A 19,392-nucleotide genomic window follows, 5' to 3' on the forward strand; every position below is an offset into this window, starting at 1 on the left:
ATAAGGCGCTGCATTCTTGTTATACAATGCTAGGTGACCCCTGAGTATGTGCAGCACCGTATTTTCTTGCCCAAAATTTGTCAGCATTGTTTTGTGAAGAATTTGTAAGCATTAAGTTTGTGAATTTTATGATGTTCGATTCGATATTCAGCTTTCTTTTTTTCTTCATTCAATTCAATATCTACTGCACGGTATTCGCATGCCCCTACTTTTCATTCACACCAGTGGTTCTTTTGTTAGCTATGTGATGACAACCTATGTGACTTTTGTGCAGGCACAAGTGATCGAGTTCCTATGGGACACGGTGGCTGAGTGGGAGGTTGACGAAGAAGGCATGGCTTTTGCATTCCAGTACACCCGACCCGACAAAAAGCCACGCTGGGTGAAAATCTTCACACCTTATGTGAGTTCTGGTTTCGCTATAACATGAATGTGGGCAGTATTGCGCCTTGCTGCTGTAGAGCTGGGCATTGCGTGATATCTAATGTACAGTGAAACCTTGTTAAACTGTAGTTCGCCACAACTCGGAAAAAGTATGTACTAAAAGGTAGTACTGCTTAACCGAAATAGCATGAGATGGCACACTTACCTGTCAAAAACAGGACTCGGAGAGAGTGCGATGAAAGGGCAAAAACATGCAGTATTTATTCACTTCATGTGACAAAAGTCTTATTTTGGTTTGATGCCATGGCAGCCTAGCGGCGATTACAGTGGCATCAAACTTACCGAACTGTGAGCCAGCTTTTCAGCCAGCCCCCTCTTCTCGGCAAACAATCGCATGGCAGATTCCTCGTTGGCGTTGCATATTCTCCGTGCACGGGCACGGTAGCACTGCAGAAGTTGCGGGGCGCCTTTTTCATTGCAGGGTGCTGTTTTCGTTGCGACGATTGCATTCATGAGGCTGACGTAACGCCCAGCTTTTGCCACTGTCAGACCTGAATCACCCATGCTGTCACTTTCCGTGTTGTCCTCGTCACTGTCGCTAGTCGGCACTTTGGCAACAAAAGAGGCAACGATGGCAAAAAGTCGAACCTCGTAGCTGACATCTCTTCGCGGTCGCAGCAGCATTGCAGAGCTACTTCTTCGCATTCCAAATGCCACACACTGCAGTCAATCATAGATCCCTGTCGTGTGTTACTAGCGCCGACTTTGTTGTGGCGTGTTCGCTAGCACTAGCAATGTCCAATTTTTCATCTATGCTGAGCACCCGATCTTTTTTATCAGAGCTTCGGCACGACACAAGTCCTATCTTGCACGACACCTCAACGCTCTCTGGCACTTCGCTGGAATGATGTTGATGTAGCTTCACGCACAAACAGACAGGGCACTTGGAGGCCGTTGTTATGATCTCTGAGGCTTGTTGTTCTGCCAGACTGCCTTATGGGAATGACACACCACTGTGATTGCGCGAGGAAAAGTGGAAACACTACAAGTTAACCGATACGTATGCTATAAGCTGGTATGGTTTATGCAAATACAAAACGCATTATGTTCAATGGCCATGGAGTTGAGGATTTAGCTTTACTACTTTAAAAACAGAACTACCGTTTAGGCGGGTGTGGTTTAACAAGGTTTTACTGTATAGTGTTTAGCCGAGCAGAGGGCCAATGAATCCACTATATTCTCACTAATTCGAACTTCCGGTTTATTCGATCTTACCGGTCCAGCCAAAATTGTATATATTTCAGTGTGTGAAAATGTCCAGTAATTTGAATGCGTAAGACTTTGTAATGGTTAATTTGAATATACCATGCTGCCATCTTTGCTCTCAGCAGCCTGCGCCAACTAGCGTGGCGGTACTTCTGGCCCAGCACTGCAGCCACGCGCAGGCTGCTCCTCCCGTCTGCCATTGCAATTACCATAATTTGGCACTTATAAGCCATACCAACAATTCAAAAAAATATTGACAATAAGGTTAGGGTGCGGGTTAACTCTTTCGTTACTGCAAGAAAATGGTAGTTATTTTATACGTCTCAGAAAAAAAATTATTTACCTCTACAAATAGTATTCAAGTACACATTGCAGCATAGCATATTGTGCATAATGAAATGCTCATTCCAGAAACATAAGTTGCCAAACAAAAAATTTATTAGGTAAAACACAAGAATTCTAGAAAGTGTCATTTTTACTACCAGTTGCTAAAAACATTATGAAAAAACACATCTACAAAAACATTAATATCAAAGGAAATTCAGAATATACATTTCAAAGGTAAATTACCAAGGAATCTTGTCGGAAAGAACAAATGCTCAGTACACTGCTGTTCTTCGGATATAAAAAAGAAACTTAGACCAATTTATCTCTCATGCCATGCGGTGAAGCAGTTCCTGGATTTTGTGAAGCATAGGGGGACTTTACGCTTTTCCCACAAAACATCTGGTTTTTGTTCAACTTTGCGCAGTCCTCATAACCCATTTTGCATTTCTGCCTTTTCGGCATCTTCTGAGAATGGTCCATTAAGATGTCCAAGAAACGTACTTCACCCGGTCGTCTAGAGTTGTCCACCTCTTCCAGAACCAATCGCTCTCAGCGTACCTGGGCAACTACAACATTGTGCATCCAAGCATATCTGTTTGCATTTTTGAAGATTGTCTTTATCACCTCCGCTGAGAAGAAGAGTAGAAAGATATCCCACGCCATTGTAAATTGTCTTGCGCTGATCCGTAGTGCTGGGCTGAGATATGCTACGGGTGACCTTCCTGGCATGAACGGAACTTTCTTTGCTGCCGATGGCAGCATCATAACCAAGCGAAGTATGCACCCTGAAGATAATCAGTAGAGCTCCAAGGTCATGCAAAAAGATTGGCAGATAAGCGTGAACAAGGAATGAGACCGCTCAAGGCCGTGAAGGAAACTCGCCGATGAACAGCTGCGGATGTCCCATGCTGACTCAAAACATTGTAACCATCAGAGCTTGAATCTGCTTTGCTGTCATCTTCGGAATCCTAATTCGAGTCCTCATCACTAAATTGAAGTGTGGGTGCAGCATAGTTATGAGCATGATGCTTTTCTTGCGGTGCAGCTGCGCGGGAAGACGCCATGGGAGTGACTTTCGATAACTGCGTAGTGACACTGGCAGCGGCTGTTGCTGGGATTTTACGACAGAAGCGAAATGGAAACTCTTGGAAACTCTTTGAAAATGCCAGGTCCACGTGTTCGACATGCGGCGGACCTTCAGAAATACACTTTGGCAAAATAAAACGACTCGGACTCCAAACCATACCTCACTAGTGAACAGCTGGCGTCATTTTCAGTTGATTATCACTGCTCAGCACTGTTGGACGGCAAAACCAGTGATATTTCATGACTTGCTGGGAGTCATTTGATTACAAAATTTTTATGCTAGTGCAGTGTAATCGTGAGCGGCATGCTTTTTTCTAGAGCGTGGCAGAAGGTGACAGCCACGTCTCTTTTCATTACAACATATGCACATTAGGTTGCAAAAAGGTCCGTCAAAAATCACAACATTGCAGGAGCACGAAAATTTAAACTGATTCTGAAAGCTCAGTGTCTGTACTAAGTACTCGATGGCCTTAAATGGATAAAAAACGGCTCCAACATGTCAAAATTGGCGATCTAAAGCATCAATCACCGGTGATAGATTTGAATAGACGTGGTAATGAAAGAGTTATACTAGGAAAATTTTGCCTTGAGATGCAGCTTCACAGCAACAAAAAGTTTGCCTAGAAGTGTGGCTTTACTACAGCACTGCTGTGAAGCTACATTTTGAACTCTTCACTCGTGCGTTAGTTCAGTGCACGTGCATCACCTAGTGCAGTGCTACACTTAGGTCAGCTAGTCAATGAACTTCCTTTAATTCAAGCTCAGTTTAATTCTAACAAATTTTCAGGTGCTTCCGAGTTCAAATTATCGAGATGTATTTGGAATCCAGTTGGATACTCGAAGCCAATTTTTCATGAATTTGTAGTATGCTCACTGTGGTTAGATAGATTGAGCAGTTGAACACTCCTGCAAGGAAAGTGTTGTGAATGAAGCACCATGCACATTACCTGATGTGACGTTCAGTTGCAGCCTAGGTATTGCTTAATTTTTATTTTTTAGCATTGAGAAAAACGATAAACAGAAGTGAATTGAAGTGATGGATATTGTTATTAGTGATGCCTTGTGCCTCCTTGCTTCACTCTGATCTTACAGTTCCTCTTCATGTTTGACTGCTTCGAGCGGATACAAGAAGAACGGACCTGGCGTACAGAGAATGCATCTTCTGGGTAACAGCCACCACCCCCTGTGGACTAGGAGACCTATACCAAGGAGGAAAAGCTCGAGGAGGGGGTGGGGGGGTGTAGTGCCACCATGGCTGAGCAAGGACATGCAGCAGCATCGGCTGTCGTGTGCTTCCGAGGGGCTGCACTGGAATCCAGCTGCACTGCATGTAGTTGCTTGTGCATACTTGTACATAGAAGGCTTTGTATATACTAGGTATAGACGACATTTGGTTTGTTCAAGTGTCGAGCACACACCAGATGCCATAGATGTGCAATGAGCACGCAGCATCAGAGTAGCGTGCCACAGTTCTGCTTGATGCAGTCGGCCAGGTGTTCCGTCGGCAGGGAGGGAAGATCCATCAGTACTGGCTTGTACCCTTGATGAACGGGCAAGCAAACTGCAGCTAAGCCGAACTTCAGCTGTGGCCTAGCTCACTTCCAGTATGTTAGATGAAGAAAAAAGAAAGAGAAGTAGTTCTGTGACTGTTTGAAGCTTGGTTTTTCATCTAAATGAACGTAACTTCATCAAGCCATAACTGAAGTTCAAATTAACTGCAGTAAGTGTGCCTGCGTAACAGGGATATGAAGAGGCTAGGGCAATGTGTCCTGCCCTCATGTGTTTGAAAAGTCGATTTTTTGCCATGTTTATTTATGTGTACACTCACTGGCCTGAACAACATTTGTTTGTTCGCAGTTTTAGAGAGACCAATCTTTAAAAAAAGGCAATCAGTCTTTCTACTTGTTTTTCCATCTTGTGCAGCTTGGCTGCGAGAGAGGAAGCGTTGAGTTTTTTGTACATGTTGTTGTTGCAATAATTTGCGAGCTGCTGGATTTGGCCCAAATGAAACATGGCGAGGCACAACAGTTTTTAATGTATGTACAGCATTTGTTGTTTTGGAGGTGCAGAGTATGTTCTGTCATCAGAAAAAGCACTGTTTGTTAATATTAGCACTGTAATTTTTCTAGTCATCTCTGTCTGTCTCTCTCTCTCTTTTTATTTTGTATGGAGAGATTTGTCATCTAACTGATGGCAAGCTCCGAGGGATATTTTGGCATGATGTGCCAATGACATCTGATTGCTGCAATATACAATGATGGAATATCTGGTGTTTGGGAATTTGCAGTCTTGATGCATTCTATGATAATGCATTTTTAAAGCTTTCTTTTTCTAATGATTTCTAAGCTTGGAAGCTTGCTCAGATGCATACCCGTTTCGTTAGTGGGCATGCTTGTGCCAGCGCAAAGGCCATGTATCTGTGCTCTCCAGTATTTTGGCTTGCAATGTCAATGATGTCTCTGTTTGCTGTATGCTATTCCAAGATGGAATTTACTTACTGTCCAGTGTTCAGGGGATTGGAAGTTTTGATGCATTTCAGCTACTCTCTATATATACAGTATGGTTTTTAAATTTCGCCAGTCTTTACACTGGAAGGTTGAATCAGGTACATGCAGTTTATCTGTTGGTAGGCATGTTTTTACAAGTGCAAAAACCATGTGTGCACTCACGATTTCACAAATAATAGCATACACTGCTGTTGGCAAACGGATGTGTGGCACATGTGGCCACTAACGTGTGCCAGTGCCTTGTACCAGCAAAATTTAGCTGGTGTACTAAAATTTCCACTTTCTTTTTCTTGCACTATGTTTAGAGACTTTTTTTGTGCATGTATCTGTCTTTTTGTGATGGTCAGTTCCTTTACTACTGCCATATTTTCTGTCCCCCGTCTTGTTTCTTGTGCTGTTGGCAACCAACATAGTACAGGTGGGAACAACATATTGGGTACCATTGGAGCATGCGGCAAGTACATCACCGTGGCTGCATTGCTGCATAGTGGTTAAGACCTCTTACAGGGGTGCAGGTTATTGCATGTCGGAACCTAGATTTCAAATTCTGGTAAGCGCAGCGCTGCTTCGTTAAAGCCAGTGCACACCTCTATTGGTAGCAGCACTACTGAAAGATCTGTCCACCATCAACAGTGCACCCGTTGCAGCTCAAAATGTAAAAATGGTAATATCTGCTCACTTCTATATTTCTGTGCTTGATAGTTAACAAATGTAGTTACATTTACGTCAAGTTAGGCCTGCTTCTAGCATCCCCTGACAGAAGCCAACTGCAATGGCCTTACCATTTACCGTGGGCAACAGGCAAAAAAACATTTCTGCCTTCAGGGCTGAAATGAGGCAATGGAGCAGCAGTGTGTGTCTCAAGACGCTGGCAAGGTCTAGTAGTCATGCTGCCATTGCTTTTATCAAAGTGGCACCCTGTGGCATTTTTTGAGATTTGACATCTCACTCCCGGATGCACAATGTTTAAAATTAATGCAAAATATCATGCAAGTGCTCAACTTCAGACCATGTGCCATGCTGTTGGCGGGGTACAGTGATGCAATTTTACCACATGCTCCTGTGGTCCACCATGATTTGTACTTGCGCGTGCCATGTCCTCTTCAGCGCCTGCCATCCAGAGACATACTCAGGCCTCATTTCGCTTAAGTGGTGGCAGCTGCTTAAGGCTAAAGCAAGTTGCTTGAAAATATTTCGATTCTGCATTACAGCTGCTGTGAATGGCTGTGATATGAAGCCGTTACTATGTTCAAACAAGATTTGATGTGCCGAAGTTGTGAAGGCTGTTTTACGCCGATGTCCGCATCCCAAGGGAGCAAATGTCGGATAGAAGGAAACAGTTCAGATAACTGAATAAATAGAGAACACCTGCACATAGGATGAAGCCATTTGCAGAGTGACTAGGATGTTCTCGTCATCCTTGAGAACTATTGCATTATTTTCCCCAAGTGGAAATTTTTGAACATGCAACCTCAGTGTGGCATATCGGCCATGCTGTGTAATCAACAGTGAAGGTGTGATGCACCAGTGATCATGAAGTGCTGTAAGAATGCATGTTTTTTTATTTTATATTTAATAACTGTTGCCAAGCCTGTGCAACATGGCCAAATCCAGTGCTTTGTTTATAGAGTAAGCACGCAGCAGTAGAAGCTGTCCAAGACAGGTGGGATGGTCACGTTCTTTTTTGTTTTGGAATTTCTTATTCAATAAATGTTAAGTGAGAATTGAGTACCCAGCCCTGCTTTTCTTATTGGGCAACTTTGCTCAGTCCAAGTACTTTCCTTGAAGCACTCATGTTTGCCAAGCGTTTTTCTTTGGAAGGATATTATCAGGGTGTCTACCAACTGGGAAAACTGGGAATTCTAAGGGATGTTGAGTAGTCTAGAACAACTCAGGGAAAACTCGGGGAACTTGTGCCTCTATCAGGGAAAATTAGCTGCAAGTTTATTGCAAGGGATGAAAGTCGCGGTAACGCTGGCTCGAATAACAGACAGGAATCTTAATGAATAGTCTTTGACGCCCTGTCGTCGACTGGAGGAGTTCCTAGTGTACAGTCAACGACCAACTTTCCGGATTCCCAATAATTTGGACGGCTTCGCGGCACCACCACATACGCCATAGAGTCAATGTATCGGATCGTCTGAAATTTCACATGCAAGAACTCTCAGCCGTCTGATTTTCCAGACGTTTTGCCGTGACCACAGGTTAAAAAATGGCATTATTCAAAGCCACCACCGCTGCCATTTTGATTACCTCGCCGCCTCAAACCGCCGCTCTCACACAATGATCCACTGGCAGCCATAGCCACCACTGCAGCAACGCTAGGCCTAGCTGCTTCAACGTTCGCTATGAAGCTTCTTGCCATTGAATGCAGCGTTGAAAATTTGCTTGAAAATTGAAAATTTGCATTGAAAAAATTTGATGCTGTCAGCAATGGTACAGACTCCACCTTTGTAGTCCTCGCAAGTGGCTTAGAAGCTTGGAAAGCACGGTGCGTTGCATAATGACGGTTACCGAAAGTCAGCTTCGCCTCTGTCGAAAAATTTTACTTGGTGAAGCATATGCAAAAGTATTGCAGTGAAGCATAACAAGCGTGGGAAGGGGCTTTTGCCACGGGACACAGTATGTATTCCTTAATTATACATGTGTGCACCCAGTATTTCCTGTCACAGTACGAGCACCAATATGCCTAATACGTGTACTGACAGGCCTGCAGAGCATTTTCGAATGTGCCTGTGGCAGATTGAGCCCTTAAGGGCAGTAAATGACATGCATTCATTTTTCCAACCGGCCGATTTTCGGATGTTTTCGCGGCGCCTGGGGAGTTCGAAAAATCGGTTGTGGACTTTGAAACTGACCAAGAAGACGCTTCAAATGGTCCGTGTGGCGAATGAGTGGCAGAAGGCGAACAAGAACACAAAGGGGGCCTACACATTGGGGAATGAACAGGAAAGGAAGCGTGCTGTCGCCGTTTTGCTCTAAAAAAAAAAAAGTGTTGGCTGATGCTGAGATGCAGGTGTCCCTCATCCAAACCAAAATAACTCTTTAAAGCAGTGAAACAACACTGAGGCGTCGTTTGCGGGCTGAGAGTATGACAGGACAGTTGAGGTTGACTTACGAGCTGTTGAGAGAGAATCTCGATTGTGACAAAGTTCGCGCCTTATACTACTGAGCTTGCTATCAGTTGATAGAAATGGTTCATATTCGACAATATTTGCTTCTGTATGCATCTCCTTTTTATTTGTATTTGAGAATGTCCGACTCTATTTGCAATTTTTTCGAAGGCTTTTTATTTGCTGTGCATTTTACTAACCCCTCCCTTCTATTCTTTTATGAATAGCATAAACACTACTCCTTTGTATTCAAATTTCATTAAGCTGTCTGTTTTTAATTTTTTCATATGCTTTACTAGAGAGTGACAGCATCGGGCAATATGATTTCAGCCTGTCTTGACATAAAACATAGTTCTGCATTACTCAGGGAATTTTGCAAAGGAACTCGGGGAAGACCTGGAAAACTCGGGGAAATTGGAAATGTCAACTTGGTAGACACCCTGATTATGACCATCTGATCTTTAAAGTATGCTGAATTGTCACACAATGATATTCAAAGCTGGCCCCATGAAAAAAAAAGTTTAGAAATTGCAAGCAGCAACAATGACCAACTTAGTTGCAGACACAAATTTTAATGCCGGTATTGCATATACAACTGGCCAGGTAGTATCAATCTACATAAGCTCGCAGTAAACATTCAAAATTACAGACTGAGGCAACTGTACAAATGCTCACGGTACAGCTGACAATTTGAAGTGGTTTAGTTGATTGATAGTCCAATCAGCCTCTGCACCTTTAGTGTAGTCCCGAATGAACCTGAAAAGAAAGGTACGTCACTTTGACTGAAGATATAGTTGAGTCCTAATCGCATTTCCTTCAACGATAGCTATACAAGGGGCAGTGGTGTGATGGTGACCAGGCACAATAAAGATCATTGCACAATATCCTGCAGGCCAGAGCAGCAATGGCACATAGGTAAATCGTGCCTTAGATGCCACTTTTTTTTTTTTTCCGCAACTACAAAGACTGCAGAGTTGGAACACAAATTTAAGATGGGACAAGTGCACCACTTGCAACTTTTTTTTTTAATTTATTGTGAGAGAAGCTTTAAAAAGTTAAGCAAGCAGTTGCAATATTGAAATGAATGTGTATTTTCATTTGATGTACATAAAGGATGCTGGGAGTAAAAGCTGCACTCCAGCAGCTTGACCAGCTCCCACTATGTACCTCCAAAGAGCTGCAAAGCAGCAACATCTAATTTGGAAAAAAAAAGGGGGGGGGGGGGGCATGAAGTACACAAAGTGGTAAAATAAGAAAACAGCAACAATATACCAGACACACATTTATCGGGGCACAATAGCTACTGATTAAATATAATCTAACAATATAATAACAAATGAGGGGTGTGCAATTGAATAACGAATCGAGTAGTCACCATTCATAAATGCAAATAAATTTAGAATACTTTTCAAAATTTTCAAAACATCTGCGCCCCAATAAAGTTGAAGCAAAACCAGTAAATTTCCATCCCCTGCATAACAGAAATAATATGCGAGAGCTCGAGTTGTGGAGCAGGCTACATCACTTAGGTAGCCATACTTTACAGGTTGTACAGCAATCGTTCGCACTGTTGTAAGAGCCCTGTCGTGCTTGCGAAGAAACTACTTGTTTGCTCCTAATACTTCATTTGTGCATTTATGAAACAACGCTTCATAAAGTACTATGTAATGACAGAAACTTGCTAACTTCAACACTATTGATTCTAAACATCACTTATATTGTGATAACGGCTATTCATTATTCAAAAACTATTCAAAAAACGTATTCGATTTGGTCTCAAAAATCACTATTTGCACACTCCTTGTGTATATACAGAAAACAGAATTGGAGTGCAGTGGTACGATTTGGTAAATCACACTATATGACACGAGTAAACATTAAAGCTATAAAAACATTGTTGTGAAATCTGTTGAAGATATATTTTCCACGCTTACACCAATGCCACTAAGATTATTTAACATTTCAGGAATAGCACTGCATAGTATCTGTTCGCCATAATTTGTGTGTGATCGAGGCACTAACCAACAGTTATGGTGCCATATATTTATGTTCAGCGAGTTTTAAGTTTGCTAGTTTAGAAATTAACTGTCCTTTGCTTCAATTCATTTTTTATCACCTTGCAAATGCAGCGATTGTAAAGGTTCTGCAGACCTACAAATTTATATTTTTCTTGCATGTAATTGACAGCATGATGAGATTATGTTTTAGCAACAATTTTGGGAAACCTATCTTGAAGTCTTGTAAGCTTATAAATGTTTGTTTGCATAGTGTTACCCCAGTAATAAATATGAGACAGAAACAATGAAGGGTAAATAATTAGTATTGCTTTCAATGGCAGTAGATGTTGCGATAAGCTATACCGAGTGTGCAGGCCATTTTTTATCGCTACATGTTCTACATGCGTGTCCCATAGCATGTTCTCAGAAAATATGCCACCCAATGTTTTCAAATCATCTGCAATTTGAATAATGTTATTAAGATAAAGAGATGAAGTTGGATGCAACTGTTTACCTTTTGCTTGAAATGTGATCACCTTAGTTTTTTCTGCATTAATTACAAGTCTGAATAAAGGGAAAATCGGACGTCCACCCGTTTGTAGCAATTGCTACAAGGAAACCCATATGGGTTCCTCGAAAGAAAAGCCTCAAGGAAGGCTTTTTTCGAGGCTTTTCTTTCGAGGAACCCGTATGGGTTTCCTTTGTAGCAATTGCTACGAACGGGTGGATGTCTGATTTTCCCTTTATTCATTACTTCTCTCCACCTTGCGGGTTTCCGCAGAACTACTACGTCTAATTACAAGTCTATTCATAAAATTTCTGTGATATATAATTCCCTCTTTGCAGTAAAAGGTTAATATCTTCATGAGCAAGAAATACAGATACCACCATAAACAATATATTTTGCTGAAGAATCTACGTTTACAATATCATTAATGTATAACTTGAAGATGGCCTAAAATACCACCCTGAAGAACACACAGTTTTATTTAACTATTGAAATAAAGCTGTTTATACACACATATTGTTTTCTTTTGCTTAGATACGAGTAAAGAATTTTCAAGAACACACTCCATATACCATAAAAATCTAGCTTTTATAGCAGTAAATTTTGATTCAGAGAATCAAAAGCCTTCCTGAATCTACAAAGACAAGCAAAAATTGTTTATTTTCAATGCTATTTAGAATATAAACTCTTTTTGGTTATGTAGTGTAAGTTCAGTGGATCGATTTGTCCGAAAACCATACTGTGATTCACATAATAGGTTGTGTGTGTTGATGAATTCTGTTAATTGTGAATGAAGAATTTTCTCAATTATTTTTTGAAAATACCAGCAATATTGATTTAGATCTGTAGTTTACTAGATTATTCTTGTCTTCCTTTTTGCGCAATTATGTCGGAAGCATATTTTAGTGGCTTAGTAGGCCTTGAAGACATGTGCTTTGGCATCTTTTCTTGATGTGTAAGGTAGTGTGATCAGTTGTTCGAGCAAAAATTAAGTTTAATAGATAGCCATTAAACATATTAGCTAGATGGCTGCCTCTAATAACAATTTATTAGCGGCAGTAATTATCTGTTACTATACAGTAATCTATCCGAGCTACACAAGGCGCCAGTCCATATAAGAAACCATCACTGTCGCAAAAATACTGCTGTACTGGTGCTACATAGAACTACTAAATATCCAGGGTAAATTTGTGGGCTTGCTACAGAAAAGAAAAGAGAGGTGGGAGTGGGGAGAGATTATGCAAAAATTTATATCTGCATGTTTGTTTTCAAAGGTAAGGTGCCTCACATGTCATGGCAGCCTATGAAACAGCTGGTATTGTAAGGATGACTGGCACCTGTGCAGCTGAGTGGGTGCATTGAGTGCTCAGCCTCGTTGGAAACTCTGAGTGCAAAGCATTGTTTTATGAATTGGAGATCGTGACATATTCTTTTCAGCAACATAACGTAATAATTTAGCTTTCTTTCACTCAGTATACCATTCATATATAGGCGCTCAAAACCGGTAGGTTGTGAAATTAGGACACCAAGCTTGAAGACGTTAAGCTAGATTCTAGAGTGTTGAAGCTGGTCAAGCTTCTTCACTCGCAGGTGAGTAGGCTCCATAGTCCAGGAGCCCTGCAGTGGCAACCACCTGCCATGCCTGCCTTACCAGCCTGAGCTGGTCAGCACTGCTTCCCACTGGTCAGGCATGGAGTTAAGAATGTGCGGAGGGTTATGTGTATGTGTGCATATCCACACTGTATGATACAAGGAGGCAAATTTGAGCATAGAGTGGGATGGTAATCATGGTATAGGCTAAGACTGGATGAGTATAAGTCTTTATAAGACCACAGCCTCTTCACAATTGAGTGTTTTGTGTAGGGGTGGTAGGGTACAACAAGTTGAGCGATAATGTAGATGATGAGTAATGTGGCTGTATGGGTTTGTTGACAACTGAAAAATTTAAAGTGCACAACCAGACGAGGATGGTGCAGAAAGATGGGAGACACATGAGTGCTATACTAGAAATATAGTTCAGTAATGTAGCAGTTTGGGCGTGTTGATAAGAAATGACTAAAAACTTAGTGCTCACAACCAGACGAGAACAGTGAAAGACTGAGACACACTAGCGCTAACGCGTCTCCTATCTTTTTTCACTGTCCTCATGTGGTTCTGCGCTTTAAAGTATAGGTAAGTGGTAACGGCTACAGGTCTCTGTGCAGTGCCCAGTTGGCGTGCACCTGCGGACTATCACGTAGACTTGCAACCCAAAGTACATAGGAGAACAGTTGGGAATGCTGTTTGTAGTCGGAGGCGAATGTGGTGACCTTTGTTAGAAATCGTGCCACTGGTGCAGTTGTAGCATGCTGCTTGAGAGTCTAAGAAAAATGATAATGTGGTCCCATTCTGGCTGGGCCACTATAGCTAATGCAGTGGCAACCTCCTCTGCTTCTGTGATGGATGTATGTCGCACTGTGACTGCAGGAATGGAAGCAGCATCCACGTAAAAGGTGACTGGGATGCTCTGTATTTGCAAGTTGAAGCTTGCGCCCTAACTTCTCTTCGACCAATGCATGTGCATGTTTTTTGGTATGGGTGGAATACGCATTCGACTTCAAAGATGAGGGGGCAATCTTGAGAGGGGCTTGAGAAGCATGTAGGAAATATTCTAGTTGTTGAAAGATGTGTCATTCAGTGGTTCATCTTTGTAGTGATTCCTGTTCATTAAGAAGGTGAGCTTCAATAAGTTCTTGGGCAGTATTGTGAAGCGGTTCTAGTTGGAATGTTGCTTGTTGCCATTCGGGTGGCAGTCCAAGCGCCTGCTTGTAGGCTGTTCATAACAGTCTATCAAGGATGTCGAGATGTACTGTCCTCAACAGAAGATGGGGGATGTAATATACTAGGTAAGTGATGAGTTTTTGTATGAGCCGCAGGATGTACGCCTCCTTGTGGCCATGCTTCCTGTTGGTGATGCAACAGACTATATGAAGGTAGAGTGGTGCGCGTAGAATGGTAGAGTGTTGTACACGTTAGTGAGCAAAGCTGAGTGGCATGTGCATGGCACATGCAGGCTGAGGATGGGAGTTAGGTAGCTAGTCCGGGGAATTTGGGTGATGCCCATGTGGAGTGTAATATCAATCAGTATCAGGCTCGCTTTTCCTCATGGTATGCACACTAGTATCAGGAGTTCCAATTTTTCTGTAATGAACTGTAGTCCACCATGTGTGGTGTAGTTTTGTTAGCTGTCGAATGCGTGCTTTAAGGCGTCATGCTGTGCACCTACGGAGCCACCTGTAGTCCATATGGCAATGTCTTCTACATATAGAGCATGTTTGATGCCTGGGATGACATTAACTTAGGGTGTGAGTCCCATCATGGCGATGTTGAAGAGCACTACGCCTTGCGTTGTGCCCTTGATATGTGTGTGGAGAGGTAGTGTCCTCAAGTTGCTGAAGTTGATGGTGGCTGTACGGTTGATAAAGCAGTCCTTGATATATGTATATGTGCATGCTCTGCAGTGAATGTTAAGTTCTCTAGAATGGTGCAGTGTGCCATGTTGTCAAAAGCTCCCTTGAGATGCAAAGATGGCTTTTGGGCTATTGGGTATGACATGTTTGAGGTCTTCTTCCTTCACTGGAAGTAGACCATCCAGAGTAGAAAGGTTGTGTCACAAACCAAACACTGTGTCTGGGAATAGATGTTGGTCCTTTATGTGATGTTGAAGTCTTTCAAGGATGATGTGCTCAGAGAGCTCTGCCAGACAAGATGCCAGTGATAAGGGGTGCAGGTCGTTGAGGCAAGGCATTTTACCTGGTTTGGAAATTCACATGATTTCAGCAGCTTCCATTTTGCTGGTAAGCAACCTGCCTTCCAATGTTCGTTAGGAAGGTCGAGTAGGGCCTGCAGGTTCTAGGTTCCAAAAGATATTATTGACGATCTTATCATGGCCAAGTGTCGTGTTGCAAGTAAGCTTGTTGAGAGCTTGCATACGTTCAAGTGAAGTGATTGGCTGGTCAATTGTCTCCTTTGGAGACCCTGCATACATGAAAGGGGTTTCAACGGATGTGCCTGGATCTACTATGTATTTGTCCTTAAGGAATTGGTTCCAGGGTAGTTGTGAACAGTTCCAGGGTTGTTGTGAAGAATTCACTTCATGGTGTGCTGGCTTTCCCACTTGTTCTGGGTGGGATCGAGAAGGTGCCGGAGAAGGTGCCATGTCTTGGCTGTGCCCAGAGTACCTGTAGAGTATAGTGCGTCTGACCCCAGTTCTGTTGTGCGAGATGATCGGCATATTTCTCGGTGCCTGTGGCAAGTGCTGCGATGCAGAGTTTCAGACGTCTGTTGTATTTCTGTTGGCACAACCTTTTTGTGAGACTGTGCGAATCAACTGATGGGTTTTAAGTGGTGAGTACTTTGCATTTGAAGTGTTTATCAATTGTCGCTTGGGTACTTTCGAGCCATCCCTCAAAGTTCTCGGTGCTGGTAAGACCAGTGGACAGACGATCTTGTCTGAAGGCTGTCCAGTCTGTTAGCTTGGTGGTGTAGATTGGTGTGGGAAGTTTCTTGTAAGTACTATTGTGGTATGAAGCATGCAGTGATTGCTTCTTAGTGTCTCATTTGTCTTGCACCATTCGGCATGTGGAAATCAGTTGTCATACACCCACAGTGCTTGTCTGAAAGCATGCATGCTGGCTATAAAATAACCTGCCACATGTGTGAAAAGTACTGGTCTCATTGGTTTGCAGCTTAATCACAGGGTGAGTGAAATACAAAAGAGAGTCCTCTTTAAGACCAGCTTCTATTTTTGAATTTTCGGAGCTGAATGACTTCAGTTTGCAAATGCCAACTGTTAAATATTATTATATTGCATTTCGCTTATGCCCATGCAAGGAATGGTATGGAATAGCTGACACTCTGAAGCATGCTGAAGGGCCCCTTTAAACTTGTATGCCTGTTGGCTAAAGTTAGTGGAGGTGGGAAGGCAAAGTTTGTTGCTTGTTGGTATTTCGAAATGACCTCCCACTAGTGATGCAATTGACTGCATGAAAAGTGTACACATTTGGTGACAATGTATTAGAGCTGTGGCCACAACACAAGCTGCTTGTTAACTAGGAGCAACTGAATAATCATGACACTTGTGCCTGTCGAAGATACTTGCTACAAACACAGCAAGAATGAATGGGAGTGTACCTACCTGTAGTTGGCAACATGAACCTTCTCTTGAAGCTGCTCCACCGTCTCGTGCATCGTCTCAGGATTTCGCCGTGCCTCTTCTAGACCTGGCATGTAGTGGTAGACAACAGTGGCTTCCACATATCTCTGGTTGCTGTCTGTAATTCAAACCCACCTATTACTTGAAATGAGCAATGTTTTCTTTGTTTTTGTTTCCTTTTATAAAAAGAAATTACATGAGCCATTACCGTAAGGTCACTTACTGTCATCCATGATGATACCAATTTGATATAAGAAACAAAAGTAGATGTCGGACAACTTGATGGCCAGCCTCTGACGTTGTTCGACACTCAAGGAGCAACAACTTGCCTGAGCTGCAGACGCAACCTGCACAGAAAGGCTGTTTAGCGTTTTGGGAAGAAGGAAATCTGCAAACTCGAGTAATGTAGAGTCGATTCCAGAATGATGGTGCCTTGACATATCGTCCTATTTGTGTGTTTTGTTTGCGCTACAATGGTTTCATCAAGTATCAACCAAATAGCCCAAGTTATATTGATTTCCTGTGAAATCTGCCACTAAGAGATGATGCAAACATGCAAGACAAACTCTACAAGACGCGAATGCGACATATAAATGCATAAGGCGTTGCAAGTGCAATTTGCAGTATACTTGCATCATTAGTGACCAGGCCCTCCATGGATGTGAAGTCTCCATTGCTCATCAGAACCGAAACGTACGTCATTGCCTACAAACACAAATGACATTGGGTACCTGTGATGGGACACAAATGAACACAACGATCCCTTCAGCTTGCTAAAACCCTAGCAAAACACTACGCCAGCGCTTAGCTGACAAAATCGTATCAAAAGAAGGCGGCATCACCTGCTTAGCACCGTCAAGGAATTCGCGCTGGTTGTAAGTCGCATCTAAGTAGGGCTTGATGATAAATATAGTCTGTATCCAATTCTTGATTGTAAATATTAGGTTCGGCCACACTATGTGAGAATTCCTCATCAAATCGAAGCTATTTTCGCTTCGTGATGAACATCGGCGGACCGGGTGTGCACATAACGCTGGTACTGAAGATTGCTGGCGCGCCTTGCCAGCACTTTGCGGCGACGTAAGAGGACGGAGCTGCGGCGTCCAGGCATGTTGATAGGAAATTCCAGCACAATGTACACAGGCGGCAGTGGCACCGGCGTGAAGATTGAGAAAATTTTGTCGGTGAAAGTACAGCCTTAATGCCGCCTGCCTGAGAGCCGCCATGTTACGCACTAATGTCGATACCACGGCAGCTGTTGATATCTCTGTTGTGTATCTTGCCACACAACGATTGTCGTCATCTGCCTTGTCTGCATTTCCTTTCTTTAACGCTGCGAGCCCGGTACTTCCAATTCACGAACGGGGAGCGCGTTATCAGCGTGACAGAGCATTCTCGACAGAAAAGTAGCGAGGGCTGCGTTTTCAAGAAAGGAAACGCAAGGAAAACAGATCACAATCATTGTTGTGTGGCAAGATGCGACTCAAATAATGTATATACGTTCGTTTAAGAGGGCACCTCTGGGACAGATTTCGAAGGCCATGCCTTTAGTTTTGGATATTGCCAACGTTTTTATCTAAAAACGTTAGACAGTGCCTATGGCTTTAGCAATTCAAAGCTTAAGTGAAGAAAAAAATAACTTTCGTTCCTATATATATGTGTCGAAAAACTTGCAGCCATGGATGACGGAAAGAATTCCATGCTATAGCAGTTTGAGCTTATGCTTTCTATGTTCCAGTCCGTGCAGCTTTTTATCTGGCAACAGTCATATTGCAGCATAGAGTTACTATACTGACTCTAGAGGACAAGCTACCCATAGGGCCCATGCATTAAAATCGGGAACCTCATGAGCGCCGCCATGTTGCTACGCGCCGAGGTTGCCAGCTCCTGAGACGCTTGCTAGACTTGGTGATAGTAGTCGGTTTTAATCCGGCAACAGTAGCAGCGTAGCAGCATGGCGTCTCGCTTGTGATGTTGTGATGTGTGCGTGCAGCCGTGTGTTTGGGCTTTATAAGTCGGTTCTTTATTCTATGTTGCGGGATGGTGTGGGTGTGGTCCATGTTGGCCGTACAGCTGGCAGTTATGCAACCGAGGGATGATCCTGTTCAAGTTTCTGGCGGTATGCGGTTTTCAGCGGTCACGCCTGTTGCAGGAGTGTCACTCGACGACGTTACGAGCTCGAAGCTGTGGTCAGATTCCTCGTTGGCGTTCCGTAATTATCTTCGCACGGGCGCGGTATGTTGCAAAAGCCGCTTTCGCGATCTATCGTCGTGACGATAGATCGGGTTTTTTATTATTATAAGTAATGATCCAGCTGTAGGGCACATGTAACCGACAAACGGAAGTCTCAGGAGAGCACCTGAGATGATAGTAGAGCAGGCGGCGCAGGAACTCCAGGGCACCCGAGGGACAGTGGGGGGATCAAAGCTCGAAGCAGAACGGTACGTAGGTTGGGGCCGCCGAGGCAGGTGTGTGCCAGGGAGTGTTCGCACGGACAGCTCCCCAGGCACGCGCAGCCGTGCCTCGCAAGGTCGAGATACTTTAAAGGCACCTGCGCCCATTGTCTTTCTTTTGCCTCGGCGCAGTGAGCACGATTAACGAGAATAATGTGGAGGGCATCCGGTGCAGTCGCGAATGCATCATGACAAATGTAGCTCGCGTCGCCTGGCGTCTGTAGTAATATCAGAGTTGGTTGTATGAACTTTATGCATAATACGCTTTGTTACGGTACCTTAACGGAATGGGTCTAGAGGACGGTGTTGGTACATTTTTTCGTACCGCCCTAATCCTATACCCCCACTACGAACACACACATACCCCCTTTTTTTATGTATACATACAATTCCTTGCCATGACGGATCATAGCCTCCTTTATTTTTGAAAAATAGAGGCGGCTATGGACCGATTGACCAGTTCAAGTTGTCAACTTCTCAGTAACTGTCGTAGGAATCACTGTAATAAACATAATTCCACGATCGGATTGTTTACTTTCATTTTTTGTTGTAACACT

The 19,392-nt window shown here is 43.1% G+C and overlaps 2 protein-coding genes across 3 annotated transcripts in view; one reads left to right on the forward strand and one right to left on the reverse strand.

The window, feature by feature from the left end:
* Window positions 1-7,301, forward strand: part of Snx27 (sorting nexin 27) — a 30,700-nt gene extending 23,399 nt beyond the window's left edge. The window contains exons 10-11 of the mRNA XM_065445196.1: window positions 275-403; window positions 4,156-7,301. Of these exons, the coding sequence (XP_065301268.1) occupies window positions 275-403; window positions 4,156-4,233 (207 nt within the window). The 3' untranslated portion in view covers window positions 4,234-7,301. The remainder of the gene's footprint in view (window positions 1-274; window positions 404-4,155) is intronic.
* Window positions 7,302-9,235: 1,934 nt separating this feature from the next.
* LOC135912739 (m-AAA protease-interacting protein 1, mitochondrial-like) lies at window positions 9,236-17,731 on the reverse strand. Of its 2 annotated transcripts, none has more exons than XM_065445360.1 (5): window positions 17,225-17,731; window positions 17,016-17,113; window positions 16,606-16,729; window positions 16,365-16,500; window positions 9,236-9,439 (listed from the first exon to the last, which is right to left on the reverse strand). In XM_065445360.1, the coding sequence occupies exons 2-5, from the start codon at window positions 17,082-17,084 to the stop codon at window positions 9,355-9,357; spliced, it is 414 nt and encodes a 137-aa protein (XP_065301432.1). In that variant the 5' UTR covers window positions 17,085-17,113; window positions 17,225-17,731; the 3' UTR covers window positions 9,236-9,354. The 2 variants fall into 2 exon arrangements, with proteins under 2 accessions (XP_065301432.1, XP_065301375.1); XM_065445303.2 differs by having other exon boundaries at window positions 17,016-17,087; window positions 17,225-17,724.
* Window positions 17,732-19,392: the final 1,661 nt, after the last annotated feature.

The sequence above is a fragment of the Dermacentor albipictus genome, chromosome 1 (assembly GCF_038994185.2).
Source record: "Dermacentor albipictus isolate Rhodes 1998 colony chromosome 1, USDA_Dalb.pri_finalv2, whole genome shotgun sequence".
NCBI classification, from domain to species: Eukaryota; Metazoa; Arthropoda; class Arachnida; order Ixodida; family Ixodidae; genus Dermacentor; species Dermacentor albipictus.

What these genes read in the sequence shown, in the direction of transcription:
- LOC135912739 (XM_065445303.2), bottom strand. Translation starts at nt 17,608, where the DNA reads ATGGCGGCTCTCAGGCAGGCGGCATTAAGGCTGTACTTTCACCGACAA. An exon ending in TGGTATCATCATGGATGACA is followed by an intron (nt 16,501 to 16,605) that starts GTAAGTGACCTT and finishes TTTGAATTACAG; the next exon opens with ACAGCAACCAGAGATATGTG. An exon ending in GTTCATGTTGCCAACTACAG is followed by an intron (nt 9,440 to 16,364) that starts GTAGGTACACTC and finishes CTTTCTTTTCAG; the next exon opens with GTTCATTCGGGACTACACTA.